The following is a 17675-nucleotide window of genomic DNA, read 5'->3' on the forward strand; positions in this document are numbered from 1 at the left end:
TTTACCCTCTTTTACCTTGCGGTGTCTAGGGTTTGTTAATCATCTGACCTCAAACCGTTCACAGGATAAGGTGGTCAGCCCTTCGCCCCGGTGTATCCTATGTCCTGTAGTGTTGAGTTCTCAAGGCCGGTTTGCCTGCTTTGCGGGATGAAAAACCCCACGATAAACTCGGGGGGGGGGGGGGACCCTACTGTCCACGCCGAAGACCAGCTAACTTGGCTATGGCTGAGGAAGATCCTTTAGCTCCTCACATCACTGACGGGAATCGAACCTAGGACACTCCTTCCCCAGGCATATGGTTGCGAAGCACACACACCACTAGGCTTACTGTGCAGACCACAGTAGAGAAGATTACCAACCATTTTTCTCCAGCCTTTATGAGAAGATGTGTGTGTAGAGGCTTAAGTGCTGTGAGGACATCATGTTGGAGGCTTAATGGATTTTTTACAACACTCAAAAAGAATTAAAATAGAATTTAATACTTCCTATATTTCGTCCTAGTCACTAGGACATCTATGGGGATTACAAAAACAATTAATGTAACATATGCACAAATAACGCTCCGAAGGAAGTGCCGGTGCTTGACGTAATGGTGAACATCGAACGTGGAATCTGTCGCTTACCGTCGGAGATAGCTAACAACATCAGACTTGACGTAGCCAATATCCTCGCGCATTCTTCTCCGCCAAAAAGTAATTTATCATATGCCCAACGCACGGCTCTCCTGAAACTATGTAAAGAAAAAAGTATCGTCATCACCAGAGCGGATAAGGGTAATGCCACAGTCGTTCTTAATACCAGTGAATATAAGTGTAAAATGAACATTATCCTCCGCGATCGCGCTACCTACATCCCGCTAGAACATGACCCCACAAAAACACAAGTTAAGAAACTTAAAATTTTACTCAAAAAAGTATCTTCCTGGCCCCCTGATGTCACGAAAAAACTTAAACCTTTCCGCTCCCGTCCCCCCCCCCCCCCCCCGAATATACGGTTTACCAAAAATCCACAAACCCAATTCCCCACTCAGGCCTATAGTAGATGCTACCAATGCACCTTGCTATAGACTATCTAAACAGCTGGCCAACTCTCTGATCCCCCTCACCGGAAGGTCCCCTTCCTATATAAAAAACTCGACCCACTTTAAAGCCCTCACAGAAAATTTAACCTTGAAGAAGACAGACATATTGGTAAGCTTTGATATCTCCTCTTTGTTTACCAATATTCCCTTAATTGACACCTTATCTCTCTTAGAAAACGTTTTTCCCTCTGACATCTTAGATCTCTTTTCCTTTGCCATTCACTCTGGATATTTCTCTTGGAACAACAAAATCTACAAGCAGATAGAGGGAACTGCCATGGGTTTCCCCCTCTCACCCCCCCCCTTGCCAATTTCTATATGGAAGATTTCGAAAAACGAGCCATAGACTCAGCCCCACTCAAACCTTCTATCTGGCTAAGATATGTAGATGATGTGTTCTCTATTTGGCCTCATTGTCCAGACACGTTAGACTCCTTCCTCAGTCATCTCAATAGTCTACATCCAAGAATCCAGTTCACTATGGAAAAGGAAAAGAACAATTGTTTACCCTTCCTAGACACCTTAGTCACACGCCTGCCTAATGATACACTTACCTTCACCGTATACAGAAAACCCACACACACAGGCAGATACATTCACAAACTCTCCCACCACCACCCCTCTCAACAATATGGCATTATTAAAACTCTTACCAAGAGAGCCCACAATCTTTGTTCCAGTGGAACCGCCCTCACTAATGAGCTTAACCACATACACAGCACTTTCCTTTCCAATGGCTACAGCGATCACAGTATCAAAAAAAAATCAACTCCTCCCCCATTCCCCTTCCTTCTCGTCAACAAGATTTTAAAAATGCCATCACCATACCTTACATCCGTGGCACATCTGAAAAAATAGCCAAGATACTAAAACAGTACAATCTACACACAGCATATAAGCCCCACCGCAAACTGGCTACCCTTATCCGTTCTACGAAAGATCAGCTCCCTCCTCTCTCTCTGCCTGGAATTTACAAAGTACCCTGTTCCTGTAAGCTGGCATACTTTGGACAGACAGGCAGATCAGCATCCATCCGTCTAGAGGAACACAAGTCTTACATCTTCAAACACAACTATGGCCATTCAGGCTTGGCTGACCATGTTTTGGACACTACCCACAGAGTATCATGGAAGAAAACCACCATGCTCCACCACAGCAAATTCAAGAAAGAGAGACTTTTCTTAGAAGCAGCAGCAGCTCTCAAAAACCAACCAAATCTCAATAAATATGGTTGCATTAAGCTTCCGAAGATTTGGGAAACACTCATCACCAGAGTTCCCACCTTACATTCCAGGCCACCTACTACTGCCCTTAGAGGGCGCTCTACCTAGATAGGACTTTAGTGTCACCCACGTGGTTGGGCTTAGTATTGTTTGTTATTTGTGCATATGTTACATTAATTGTTTTTGTAATCCCCGTAGATGTCCTAGTGACTAGGACGAAATATAGGAAGTATTAAATTCTATTTTAATTCTTTTTGAGTGTTGTAAAAAATCCATTAAGCCTCCAACATGATGACCTTTATGAGAAGAGAAGACATATATTGCCATCCTGTTACATGAAATTTTACTAGCTCACTGATGCCACCTCCAAAAGATAAAATTTCATCTCTACTGCTACCTGGAGTCTCTTTAGTACCATGCAACTGCAAGTTATTCTGCTTTGAACAAACAGGACAATCTGTTTCTATATGCCTTTTTAACACGATTCCTTCAAGAAACTTTTTAACAAGATTTCCTTCAAGAAACTGAACAAATCGGATCTAGCAGACATGGGTTTACTAATACTAATTACAAGATTCCTTGGAATGACACCAAATTACTTGGCTTTTTCCCAGAGTACTTATTGTTACTGGGTACATCATCAGTTCCCTGATATGTACTCTCAATATATTCTATACGTATAGAATATATTGAGAGTATATATCAGGGAACTCATGATGATGAATTGCAATATGCTACTCGACCATGCAAAAAAGAAAAAAAAAAAAAGTAACTTTTTTTTGTATACTATAATCACACACTTGACATAATAAAATTATAAAATATTTTAGATTATACAAATTTAACTGTCTTTTCTTGACAGTTAAATTTGTACACTCTTGACATAATAAAATTATAAAATATTTTAGATTATACAAATTTAACTGTCGTTTCTTGCAATTAATAATGATAACATTTCATCGCTGCAAGGCTTTGCCAATCTTATTCTTTGTTTGACTAGTTGAACTTAAATTGTCTAGTAGTAGTCGGTGTGATGAATGGTGTAATCAGAACTTTATATTGTTCCTTAAAATGTAATGTCCTTCTTTCTTAAGTGGTAAAAAATCACGAATAAATTCTGAAATAAACATTAAGGATTAGTTTCATGTGTCTTATTTTGTACATCTTCAAGATTAAATTACATAATTAGAAAAGAAAAAAAAAATCTTTGTATTAACAGAGAAATTTCTAAAATAACAGCTGTCATACATTGAAGTAGCTAGATGTTGAATATAGCATCAAGATCAGACATATGACTCATTGGTGCTCATTGTGTAGCTTCTGTCATAACTATGCTGGTCTTTGACGTATACCAAAAATCTACATAGCTGTGAATTAGGTTATGACAGAAGTTACACATCACATCTGTAGTCATGTCTGGTGTCTACACCTGTTTTCCAAAACAGTATGATATTTACTGAGGTTCTACTGGAATTCTACAACTTTATTGCTGAACTGTATGCATGAAATGCATGCATTTCAGCACTAACTTGCATTAACTTACCTAAAGTTGTAATGTTACTAGATGCAACTGAAAAGTTATTCTGCTTTGAACAAACAGGTGCATTGCCTATTCAGACTTATGAAGCTCTCTACAGGTAGTAAGAAGCTGGAATTCCAAAAAATCTGGTGCCTGAAATCAAATTATGGCAGTCTAGCCTATGTAGGGACTTCAAAGGAGAAGTTACACTTGTTTGTAACTTCTCCACATAGGTAATGGTCATCTTATTTTTAGAGGGACCTGTAGCATAGTATAATTATTAAAAACAACACGTAAGTCCACAGTAATAACTTTAATTAATAAATAAGGTAGATATTTCGTACTAAAAATAATAGTACATCTTCAGTGTTACAAACAGGAATAGAATACAAGTAACGAATATTCGGTGTATCACTTATTAAAATACAATGTTGTCGCGAGCTAGGAAATGAAAGAAATTAATAAATAATTAATATTTAAGATAATTAGTTTTTTTAATGATTACATAAAATAAAAGTCTCCCAGATCTTCGAGAGAGAGAGAGAGAGGCAATCATTTCGATTTAAATTTGGTCGGTGTAAAAAAGTATTAAAAAAGTCGGTGTATTACCACTACCCATAATATCCAGTGGGATAAAGCTATTCTACTTCATAGATGCAGGTTCAAATATGAACACTGTTGTGTCATACTTTCTACTCATATAACTATCCTTTAGTCTTTGGGTCAGATCCCCGTTAAACTCTCATATGGGTATCGCGTGGTACCTCTGGGGGACAATGGAATTGCCTTGGGATCGAGGTAACACCAGAGTATCAGAGTGTCTGATATCAACCTCTCGTAAAACGCCAAGAAAATTTATATTTCGCTGTGCCACTTAGCGATTAGATTAAACAATATTATCAATCAAGAGGTGATCTCAAGACAGTACTTAAGTGATACCTAGCAACTTTGCAGACGTGGCCAAACTCTACTTTTCTCTAGTCTCGTATTACTTTTATAAGAGGTGCATCAGATTCCAAAATTTACAGATAGTCTTAGTTAGATACAAAAGCAAGGTTTATTAGATATCATAAATATCTACATACAATACAATAAGCTTAATTCCCATCTTAAGGGAGTTCCTGATAGTCAGTATAGAGTTAAAGCAATACAATAATATAAGTATACTTAAAACTGATTATGCTGTAATTCTCTAAAGTAAGATTCTTATTTATACTCTAAAATACCTTAATCATGCATGATTATCACAATAACTCTCTAACTTTGTGTAGTTCAATCAAACCACACAAGATAGCATTTATATCTTTTACAATCCCTTCATTAAATAGCAATTCCTCACTCTAGGCATATTCGTAACCTCCTATAACATATTAAGCAACTCTATCATAATAAGGGACAGTAAGATTTAAGGTAACCCTCTCTAAATCATAGCAGCACAGTCCTAATTAATATCATTAATGTTCTTTCTTCTGTGTTTTACAATGTGGCACAAATCTCATTCACAATCAGTAAAATACAAATGTAGTCTGCCCTTTTGTTCTGTATCGCGTCAACGATCTACCGGAATCTGCCTTTCCATAAACGAAGCGTCCACGTGCTCCAATCTGGTTTTCTATGGACTGCCGGGCTTATTCCTTCTGCAGAGATATGGCTGCCGAGTTCCGCTGCTGCCTTTATCGAAATCCTCCGGAATGGAGGCACTGCCACCCTTCACCTGCTCATGGCACTGCTAGACGAACACACCAGGAGATCCAAGAACAAAAAGCCTCTTCTGAGGGGTGCATGACCCTTAATTTCCACTTTTTTTTCTCGGCGTTTCTCACATTCCGCGATGTCCAGCCTTCTCTGCTATATCGCACATGTGCTAACGTACCGCTATTGCTTGAGGCAAGCCTCTCCCTCACGTTACTGCTCCGTGACCTTTGGACCCCCCCCCCCCCCCATCTTGAATTTGTGCTAATTTAATACATATTACTTTATAAAACTCTGCTAAAGGTTTACACTTCCATTATTGAATTTAACTCATTTGTGAGTGGTACAAAATGCACATTTTTTGTTTTTTCATAGTAAAAAATATTGCTTGATATATTTATATAGCATTAATTTAATACTCAGAGGCAATCACATGTACTTATATTCCTTTTTTGTTTGGAAACACATGTTAGATTGTGATAAGATAGGAGTTCCAAAAAATCCCAATCCAATAACGCCTCTTTAAAGAAAGTTTTGAAGCTTTTTTACACCAACTGAATTTAAATCAAAATGATTGCCTCTCTCTCTCTCGGAGATCTGGGCGACTTTTATTTTATGTAATCATTAAAAAACTGATTATCTTAAATATTAATTATTTATTAATTTCTTTCATTTCCTAGCTCACAACAACATTGTATTTTAATAGGTGATCCACCGAATATTCGTTGCTTGTATTCTATTCCTATCTGTTTCTAACAATGGAGATGTACTATTATTTTTAGTACGAAATATCTACCTTATTTATTAATTAAAGTTATTACTGTGGACTTACGTGTTATTTTTAATAATGGTCATCTTACACATTTTTTCCTATTGAAAAGTGATGACATGTTATGTGTGAGTTCTGTGGTTACTATCAGTTTTATCCATAAGGTATATCCTAATCAACTGTCATTATGTCCATGAGCTCAGTCATCTTAATAATTTGTTTGAGTCTTATATATTTATACTCAGATTTTACAATCAAATTTTATGTTTTGTCAATAATTCATTTTGTGTTTACATTTTTACAGAACATCAGTATTCACAATTATATATAGTATGTTTTATATAGTAAGTTTTATTTATAGAATGTACATATTGTATATACATTTGATTATTAATCAAATATGGAGTTGTTTTTATACTCAGTTTTATGTACTCTTTTTTTACACTACCTTTTATACGTTTGTTTGTATACACTTATTTATGCACTGCATTAAATACTAATTTTCCTGTATTTGAGATTCTGTTTATTTATTTATTTGTTACCTATATATGTATTACCCAGACCACTGTATTGACTCGGTGTGACGTTTGTTGTCTTTGTACCACTAAACCCCCCAAAACAGTCTGACATCTCATTGCTATGCTAAACATCTAGTTGTCTCACTGTTTAGTACAAGCTTTATAATTTTTTTCCCCTCCTAATTTTGTAATTTAATCTTGAAGGTGTATGTGTGCAAAACTATTTATTAAACAGCTTTTTTTTCCCCTTCAATGTATTATCGTTTTTATTAATTTTTTTAAAGTAAGGATAGGCAATTCACACACCATGGAAACCTCAGTTCAGTGTTGTCAACTAATTCTTTTTGTCACTTAATATTGTCATGTTGCCTTGCCTACTGCATAACCCTGAAGTTTCCTGAGCATTGGGTTTGTCTGACAAAACTCACAATGAACCTGAAGTTTTCCATTGCTTTGAAGGAGGGTTAAGCAGAATAATAGCTATATAACAGGACTATACATGTCTAGAAACTGACAGCCATATCCTACATTAGCATTTCAGAGATTTTCTTTTGGTGGGTCTTTGAAACTTGCCCTTGTTTGTAGGAATAGTATAATTCATTTTCACCTCAAAGTAAGGATTTAAACAGTTGAATTGAGGATAAACAGTATTGTGTTATTGCCTTTATTGCCAGAGAGGTTTTTTTCTTTATCTTTATGAAGTATCTTTCACGTAGATAAGAAACTGAATCCTCGTAAAGGAGTAACAAAAATATCAACTTAATTTTGTGAATCATTGCAGTTTTAACAAAAAATCCTGATCCTCATTAAGGCCAAAGAGGATCTGGGGATTTGATTTGCAGATTAAATATTTGTTCTGTTGACATTTATTTCTGAATATTGTTGGGAGTGTAATATTTTTTTTTTTCTCTTGACATATTTTCTCCTGTATGAGTGATGCTTTCAAAATTACACTGTGAAAACTTCCAACATTTCTCTTTTCAAGAGTACAGGTTTAAAATTATTATTATGTGACATCTCCAAGGAGGGAGGTGTCACATAATAATGTGTTTCGAGTTTTCAAAATTCGAATCAAGGAGAACTGGCCTACCAGTCCGGAACTCGGGGGGAGGTAGCCGTCAGAATGCCCCCTTTTGAAGACTAGCACTCAGGGGCTACCCTGAGTGTCGAGTCTTCGAAATTCGAGTCATCAGAATTCAAGGAGAACTGGCCTACCAGTCCGGAACACAGGGGGGAAGGGGGGGGGTGCCAGGTGGTGGAGCCCCCTAGTATATATATAAAATTAATAAAATAGAAAAATTTCCTTGACAACCCATGATACTAAGGTACTATAGATTTGCAAAATAAAAAAATAATAATAATAATAAAATATGCTTTTGTGGGTGGTTGCCACATAAGGAAAAAAAAAAAAGCGACATGCATATGTGAAAACACAACACACACACACACACACACACACACATGCAAAGCAAACAGTAAATTGTTTTTGTTTGATATTATTTTTCTTGAAATATGTTGCAGTTAATTTTTTTTTCATAGATTTGCTAGTTATGTTTTTAAGTTATTTTTCTGAAAATTATGATAAGCTCTAAGTTTTATTCCATTATTTTATTAATTTTTATTCACCCAGTAACATCTTTCTGTTTAACTATTTAATCAGGAATATACAAGCCACGGCTGCGATGTTTTGATGTTAACCAACTTTCAATGAAATTTGAAAGATGTTTTGATTCAGAAGTTGTTACATTCGATGTGCTCTCAGATGATTATTCCAAGGTATTCACCGGTTATTCTTATATTTGAATCCTACTTGTTTTATATTATTACTATTACTGCTACAGTCAACTCTCACTATAGCAAAACTACCAAAAAGAGTCCTAACCAAATTCCTGTAAACACAGTGCTGTTTTAAAGAAATTTTGCTATAGCAAACTATCCATATAACAAACTATATATGTAGTTTCTTCAAGTTTGTTGTAGTGAGAGCCATTTGCATTATAATAACCAAAGTATTATTACATTTTTGTTGTGATCATCAGTTTTGCACGATAGTGATATAGCTGTTGATATATTGATATCTTTTCATTGTTAAACTCTGTATTGCCAAAGAATTAATTGTAAAAACTAAAAGTTAGAAACTCAGTTTCATGTTTTTTTCCTTTCTAATAGTTTCAAATAACAAACATTTTGAATAACTTGAATATTCAGTATTATTCCTTTTCTAGTAATCAGTTTCATCTGAGACACAAACTAATGAAAGACATTCTTTACACTTGGAAGTTTTTTCACTTGGTTAGACTATAAATTATATATTTAGTTTAATCCTTTATCCAAGTGTAAGCAAACAAAGTTTGCACCTGAAGTATCTTCAGGACTGGGGCAACTCATGGTAAAGGTGGATAAATCTCCACATCACTTGCCTTAGTATCCCACAATGCAAAACACATCTCCTTGTGGACATGTATAATGCTATGCATTATGGGAAGGCTCACTACTACCCAGACCAGTTTTGACCTTAAGGCAAGTGATGTGGAGCTTATCCACCTTTACCACGAGTTGCCCCAGTCCTGAAGATATTTCAGGTGCAAACTTTGTTTGCTTACACTTGGATAAAGGATTAAACTAAATATATAATTTATAGTCTAACCAAGTGGGAAAACCTTCCAACATTCTTCTCTAATCCAGAGTAATTTAATAATAAGGTGTGACACCTTTTTTGGCAACTCGTATAGGTAGATATGACTTCTGCATTGCTTCGACCTTGATATAACCTCTGGGTCTGGCTCCCAGTGAAGAGACCTCAATAAAGGTTGAAACCAGTCTGGGTAGTGACCCTTTCCATAATGCATAGCATTATATATGTCCCCAAGGAGATGTGCTTTGCATTATGGGATACTAAGGCAGGTAATGTGGAGCTTTATCCACCTTTACCATGAGTTGCCCTACTCCTGTAGATACTTCACGTGCAAACTTTGTTTGTTTACACTTGGATAAAGGATTAAACTAAATATATAATTTATTCTTGACACTTATTTATGGCAAGCTTTGCAAGAGGTAGCTATTTTCCACTATTATCCCATTTTGTTGAATGGAATGAATTAATTTCAACATTTTTTTAATCTGTTACAGCTGAAAAAGGTTAAACTCAATACTCACTTTTACAATCCAACTTTAAGGTTGATTATTGTTTTTCTTACCTATATTAAGTTTATTTAAACATATCTGATTACTAGTTTAGTTCAGTATAAAACATTTTCTTCTTTTACCATAGTTATTAAAGTATGCCTTGCACAACAAACCCAACAGAGGTCATCATACTTTTTGCATGTGTTTTATTCCCTTGCTTTATAGAGAAAGCTTAAGCTTCAATGATAAGAATTTAAAGAGGCCAGAATGATTTCAGAATTGGGGAAGCAGCAGATGAATGTTACATAAAGAGGCAAAAAAAAAAAAAATCTTAAACCAAAGAAGGTCAAAAAGAGGAGATTCATAATTAGGCATCCTTTTCTTTAACATTTCCATGCTCACCAGTCCAAACACCATAATTGGAGTCAGTAGTTTGGTCTGTATCCTATGTTACTGTGTATTTCAAGAATGTTCTGCTGGTTGAAATTGGGATTCTGTGCAAGACTATTATCATTTGTTGTATTAAATTCTTAATATGTTTAGATTTAATACTGCAAATGACAGTACAGTAAACCCTCAATTTAAAGGACTAATAGGGGCTAAGGGGGTGTCTGTTAAATCGCGATTTTTTTAAATAAAAATATCTCTAACATTATACTGCAATTTTATCAATATTAGCACTGTAATAACAAAAGAAATTGTTTTAAACACAATTTTTAATACAATTTTCACACTTTTAGATAAGTTAATGTTCAATGTTGAGATGCTTGGTTTAGGTAAACTTTCTTTGAAAAACTATCAAGTTTTTTTTTAACTTTTGAATTCTGCTGTTTTTTTATAATTAACTCCCTAATTACGAAATTGTGTGTAATAAAACTGCCACAGAAAGTCATGCCATGCAACAAAAGAATCAATTACAATGCAATTAAAGAACCAATTACTGTAGTGATTCAGCCGACATAAATGAGTCACAGCTCATAAAACACGTTTGGCAAATGATTAAGACATGATCACACCAATCACCAAAATTTGTTAAAAATAACAGGAAATTAATAATAAAAAATAACCTGTTAATTTAAGTATAAGTATAAGCAAATCTTGGTTAAAAGCATTTTAAAATTAACAGGGTGTTAATTTTCACGTGATATATGGACTGAAATTTTGTCCATTCAATCGAGGGTTTACCCTCGATTTAATGGACATGTTCTTAATAAAGGAATACTGTGAGCAAACATATAAATACAATATTAATGACGGAAAAACTTACGTAAAAAGATTATTTAGTAGTATAATTTTCACTTGTGTGTCACAGGCATCTTCAGTACAAATTAAACAATAACTGTCAATTCCAAAATAACAGGAAATTGTTAAAAATAACAGGAAATTAATAACAAAAGTTAGCTGAAAGTTAACACCCTGTTAATTTTAAAATGCTTTTAACCAAGATTTGCTTATACTTAGGTGGCACTTTTTGGAATTGACAGTTATTGTTTAATTTGTACCGAAGATGCCTGTGACACACAGGTGAAAATTATACTATTAAATAATCTTTTTACGTGAGTTTTTCCATCATTAATATTGTATTTATTGCATAACATGCTTTATCCAGAGGTAAAGCATATCTTTCAGTGTTCATCTTTCTAGAAATTAAAACCAGTGGCTGAAATCCTTATCAAGAAAGCCATCTCCAGATTATTACACTTAGTCTAACATGATTCAATATGATTCCTCTGACATATGACAGCATATCATCCTCTGTCATATGTCAGAGGATGATATACTCTGACATATGACATTCCCCATCCACACATGCTCCTTGCCCATTTAATTAGAAAATGGTTCAGCATGATTCATCATTCCATATTATCAACTACAAATCTGTATGAACTAGTCACAGTGTTAATTATGGAAGTGTATCCTGTAACATATTGTTGCTTCTTGTTGTTGATGGCTTATGTACAACTGCTCTCCCACAGAAACCAAAATTGCATAGTGCCCTACTGCTAACACTAAATCCCCTGTAGATTCTTTGAAATCCTAATTCATTATTTCTAAATTAAATAATTAATCAACTAGGATTGGACAAATTCATTGAATTTGTGCAATGAACAACTTCATTGGACTGCCAAGAATTTTGTTTTCCACCTTTACAAGCACATCTCCATAGAAGTATCAAAAATCAGTAAAAATTTCTTATATCTATCTATAAATTTATATATCTATCTATCTATCTATCTATATATACAGGGTGTTCGGGATAAATTTGACATATTTATAATTAATTATATTTTTCCGTAAGTTACATGTATTAACACACACTTCTCTTCATTTAAAAGTTTGGACCCTTCTTCATTCATATACAAGATGTCAGAAAGGATGGATAGCTGGAACCCACCTGAATCATGGAAGAGAATAACTTGTATCATGATGATTCGTGCCCGCCATCAAAATAAGGATATTACGACTGCTGCCCAATGCTCCCTGAATACAGTAAAAACAATCAGGCATGAACTAGAGACTTGCAATGGTGACTACGAGGATGTAGCAAGAAGAAAGATCCCTAGCAGACGATCTGATTGCGTTCGTACAGCAGAATTCCTCGCAAATCTGCAGGAACAGGTGTTGAAGAACCCTGGCATTGGAATTCGGGCTTTGTTCGTGGAGTTGCTAACTGTAGTCAAGCCCTGGATAACAAGGGTAGCCAATGGTAGGCCGTATGTATGGCAGCAGGATTCGGCCCCTTGCCACACCTCTGGGAAAAGTCAAAAATGGTTGTCTGAAAATTTCTACGACTTCACCAGTCCAAATGTTTGGCCTCCAAACTCCCCAGACCTTAACCCCATGGATTATTTTGTATGGGGCGCAGTTGAAAAAGACACCAATCGCACTTCCAGTAATACAAAAGCCCAGTTAATGGATAAAATTAAAACAGTTTTTGCGGCCCTTCCCAGGGAGACTGTAGCATCAGCTTGTTCGAGGTTCCGAAGCAGAATTGAAGCTGTGATCGATGCTAATGGTGGTTATTTTGAGTAAATCTTGTTGATAGTATTGTAATTAACTCTGCCTGTAATGTTTTTTTGTCAATTCATTAAATTTAATAGATACAAAGAAGATTTTCTTTTTCCTTACGAAACTGTCAAATTTATCCCGAACACCCTGTATATATATGTATAATACAACATAACTGATTTACTCAGCTGAGAGATATAGTTTTTGAAAAGATTGAAAGACTAGGGTGCTTAAGGGTCAAACCTGTATAACTGAGAGGAGACCTCCACGTAGCCTTTAAAGGAATGCAGAAAACCAAACAGGGCTTCTGACCTAATGTCCAATCCTCACCTTCTTGTGGTGCACCCTGTTAAGTATCTACCCGGATATTGAACGAATGAGGATGGGCTGGCAATTTGGGATCTAGCTGACCAAATTGTATTCTTACTGGCTTAAACCACAAATAAAATCATGGTACAACATGACAGAATTTCATGCCACCAGGGGCATTGCCTAGTTAAACAAGGGCCCCGTTGCTTTCACCATGGAATCAGGGCAAATATCGAAAATTCAACTACTGGAACAAATCCTGATGCCCCCCAAACCAACATCACCAGAGTTCAAGATTGGTACTATCAACATAAGAAGCCTGAATGGCAAAGAAATGCAGCTGGCTGAGAAATTGGATAAGTACAGGTCGATATTGAGTGAAACAAACAAACGAAAAAAAAAAAAAACTGGTGAGATCTTTCTAAGCAGGCAATATAAAGTAGAGTGATGTGGGCACATAACAGAATGGGGAACTGGACAATGAAACTTATTTGTGCCTGTGGTCCCACAGAAGATTCTACTAAGGTAGAAGTGGAGTAATTTTTGAGGCTTTAGAGAAAGCAAGTTGGTCCTTGTTAGGGATCTAAATAGCAGAGTAGGAAATGATTGTCAGATATACAAAAATATTTTGGGAAAATTTGGAGAAAAGAGCAAAGCTAATAATAATGGCAAATACTTGTTGGATTTCTGCTCAGTACATGGACTGGTTATTACTAACACGATGCACCAACATAAAAATGTGCATAAATTCACATGGAGAGAAGATGCAAGGAATAAGAAAAGTCTCATTGACTATGTTATTGTTGATAGTGATGTTTTCTCAGGATAATACTAGAGTGTACAGAGGATTTAAAATTAGAAGTCATCACAATTTAGTCTTGAGCAGGATAAAATTGAATTTTATATCGAAAAGAAAAACTTGTAAGCAGTATGAGACTTTATAAAGTAAATAAAAAAAGTAAATAAAGTAAATAAAAGTCGATCAGCTTTCAGATATGAACGCTGCTCAACTAAACTAAAATACACAAACATTATTCAAGAAAAAATGAAAGAGTGTAAGAACAGGAACCCAGCCTTGGAGATTAAGTGGCAAATCCTGAAGAAAACATTGACTGATTCAAGAATAGAAATATCAGAACTCCATGATAAACACTGGAAGTGGCATTGAAGGAAAAAAGAAAACATATCAAAAGTTCCTAGCAAATAAGTCAACTTGTGCTCTTAGAGAATACAGAGACAAATGTAAGAAAGCTAAGCACTGTATAAAACTAGCTAAACAAAAGTCGTGGGAAAACTTTAGCAAGAACATAGAAAATAAATATCATGAAGGTGACAAAATATTCTGGGGGCTGTTGAAAAAACTTAGAAAATGGAGGAAATAGTGCTGTGAAAAGAATTAGAGATAATAGAGGTGGCATGAAAACGAGAAAAAAGATATCCTTGATGTATGGAAATGAAAGAAGTAGTGACAGTACAGTGGTAAAAAGCATTCAACAGGCATGCATTCAGGAATACATATCCATACTTGAAGTAGAAAAAGCCATCAAAAGCCTGATATGTGGAAAGGCAGCAGGAGTAGATGATATTCGACCAGAAATGCTCAAGTGTGGAGGTATTAAAGACTTGCATTGGCTTCACTGCATAGTTCAGAAGTCCTGGACAGAGGGATGAATTCCAAATGATTTAAGTAGAGTTCTCATAGTGCCCATATATAAAAAGGGAAATAAAACTGAATGTGAGAATTACAGAGGTATTTCCCTAATGATTGTTCCTGGTAAGATTTATACAAGTATACTTGAGAAGCAATTGAGAAGGATTGTGGAAGGGAAGCTTGGTGAAGAACAAGCTGAATACAGGCCAAATAGAGGCTGTCTAGATTGGATTTTCACTTTACGACAAATAGTTGACATTTACAAATTGTGAGAATAAGTAAATAAAAGTTGAGCAGCTTTCAGATGTGAACTGTAGACTAAAATACACAAACATTATTCAAGAAAAAATGAAAGAGTTTAACAAAGATCTGTCCTTCAAAACACATATGACAAGGTGCCAAGAGAAAAGCTATTCAAAATGCTAGTTATGTGGTATCAATGGGGCATTATGTCAAGCAATACCTAGTCTTTATTTGAGTTATAAGTTAGCAGTTAGAATTGAAGGAAGTACAGGAAGATGGTTTAATGTTAAATCTGGTGTCAGACAAGGATGTACATTATCACCTCTGTTATTCATTATTTATATGGATCACATTATGAAGCAAAGTGGTATTAAACCTGATATCAAAATTGGAGATGTTAATGTCATCTCTTTACTTTATGCAGATGATGTTTTACTTCTAAATAAATCTGGTACAAGTCTGCAAGATTCCCTGACTAAATTGGATAACTGTTGTAATAAATTTGGAATGAAAATCAGCAATAACAGACAATGAAAATAGGTAGAAGCATCTAAAATATCAACTGCATCATGAATGGAGAACCTATAGAACAAGTAAAACATTGCAGGTACTTAGGTAAAATTTTTAGTGAAGATGGTAAATTAAATATGGAAATAGACAATAGAATCAACAAAGCCATTATGGTAGTAAATCAACTGAATAAATTTATATGGAATAAAATAGAAGTTAGTCGTAATAGTAAATTAGCTGTATGCAAGACAGTGTTCAAACCAATTTTAAGTTATAGATCTGAGAGTTGAGTTAGAAAAAACACTTGATCAAAGACTAGAAACCACTGATATGAGAGTCCTGAGAAAGATTAGGGGGTGTGAACAGATGGAATCAGTGGCAATATTATATTAAAAACAAGTATATTAGGAAAGAACTTGACATTGTTAGCATCCAGGAATGTGCTAGCAGAGCTAATCTCAGGTGGTATGGTCACTTAAAGGATGGGAGAGAAGAGATTAGCAAAACAAGTGTTTTTTCTGCCAGGTTGGCAGGAGAAAGATCCAGAGGAAGACCAAGATGTAGGTGGATTGAAACAGTAAAAAGTGCCTTAGAAGACAAAAGTATAACGTGATAATGTTAGAGTCTTGATAGATTGATTTGGAAGAAAAGTATTGATAGGAAGTTATTAATGATGTAAGTTCTTCATGTATTACTATTATAATTCTTGTAGCAAGGCTTATATGTTGGTCATACATAACTAGTAATTAGTTTAAGGAATTAACAAAGCACATAACGAATATTAATTAAAGAAACTTTAATGAATGCCTTCAATATTTCGGCAATGTCACGTTGCCATCTTCAGGTACATACAAATATGGTATGTGCACGCAGGCACTAACAAAAGCGAATGAGGAAGAAAGCAAGAAACTAATATTGTTCCTCAAGTCCTAGTGCCCCCTAGCAGGCTAATTGCGTTGTCTTTGCTGTTGGGCTGGAGTTCTCATAATGTAGGCTTCCCAAATTTGTTGAGGTTTGGAACGTTTTTTAGAGCTGATAATTCCATGAATAATCTTTCGTACTTGAACTTGCTGCAGTGTATTATTTTAGTTTTCTTCCAACGAATTCTGTGGCGAGTATCTAAGGCATGGTCTGCCAACCCAGATGACTGTACTGGTGAAATTGGATGTAGTCTTTGTGTTCTGAAATCCTGATATTCGCTGTCCTGCCTGTTTGGCCAAAGTAGGACAGTTTACAGCTGCAAGGGACCTGGTATACACCAGGTAGTTCTAGGGGACTGGTTGGTCTTTGGTAGAGCAGATAAGAGATGCCAGCTTTTTATACGGTCTATAACACGAAGTCAGGTCATATCTTTTGAGGATATTGGTTATTTTCTCAGAGGTGCCCTGGATATAGGGGATGGTGATAGATTTAGTGTAATCTTTATTGTGGAGGGGGGGTTGTGGTTTACTGGTTTTAGTAATTTTTTTGATTTTTTGAGGGTTGTAACCATTGACTAAGAAAGTGTTGAGAATGTGGTTTAGTTCAGTGGTTAGGGCATCGTGATCTGAGCAGATTAATTTTGCCCTGTTGAATAGTGTTTTTATAACCCCATATTATTGTGAGAGGTGAGAGGGGATTGCTGGTGAATGTATCTGCCTGTATGGGTGGGTTTTCTATAAACAGAGAAAACCAAAGATCCATCAGGCTGGCGAGTGATTAGAGTGTGATTAGGAAGAGGAGGGTGTTGTTTTCCTCTTTTTCTTAGGTGAACTGGACTCTCGGGTGTGTGGGCTGTTTAAGTGTGTTAGGAAGGAGTGGAGTGTATCTGAGCCATGTGGCTAAATAGTGAACACATCATCCACGTGCCAAAGCCAAATAGTGGATTTTTGTGGGGCAGAGTTTAAGGCTTTCTCTCAAAGGTCTCCATAAAGAAGTTGGCCAAGGGTGGGGAAAGTGGTGAACCCATGGATGTCACCTCTATCTGTTTGTAGAATTTTCCTTTCCAAACGAAATAGCCTGAGTTCATTGTGAACTGATAGGGCT

General features: G+C 35.7%; 1 protein-coding gene across 2 annotated transcripts in view; it reads left to right on the forward strand.

The window, feature by feature from the left end:
* The window catches only part of l(2)34Fd (nucleolar protein 10 lethal (2) 34Fd), a 238401-nt gene that overhangs the window by 60984 nt on the left and 159742 nt on the right, over positions 1-17675 (forward strand). For both annotated transcript variants that reach the window (XM_090401368.1, XM_090401370.1), the window contains exon 4: positions 8463-8578. In XM_090401368.1, the coding sequence (XP_090257494.1) occupies positions 8463-8578 (116 nt within the window). The remainder of the gene's footprint in view (positions 1-8462; positions 8579-17675) is intronic.

This window comes from Typopeltis vanoorti, chromosome 12 (assembly GCF_054136105.1).
Source record: "Typopeltis vanoorti isolate ZY-2024b chromosome 12, IOZ_Tvanoo_1.0, whole genome shotgun sequence".
NCBI classification, from domain to species: Eukaryota; Metazoa; Arthropoda; class Arachnida; order Uropygi; family Thelyphonidae; genus Typopeltis; species Typopeltis vanoorti.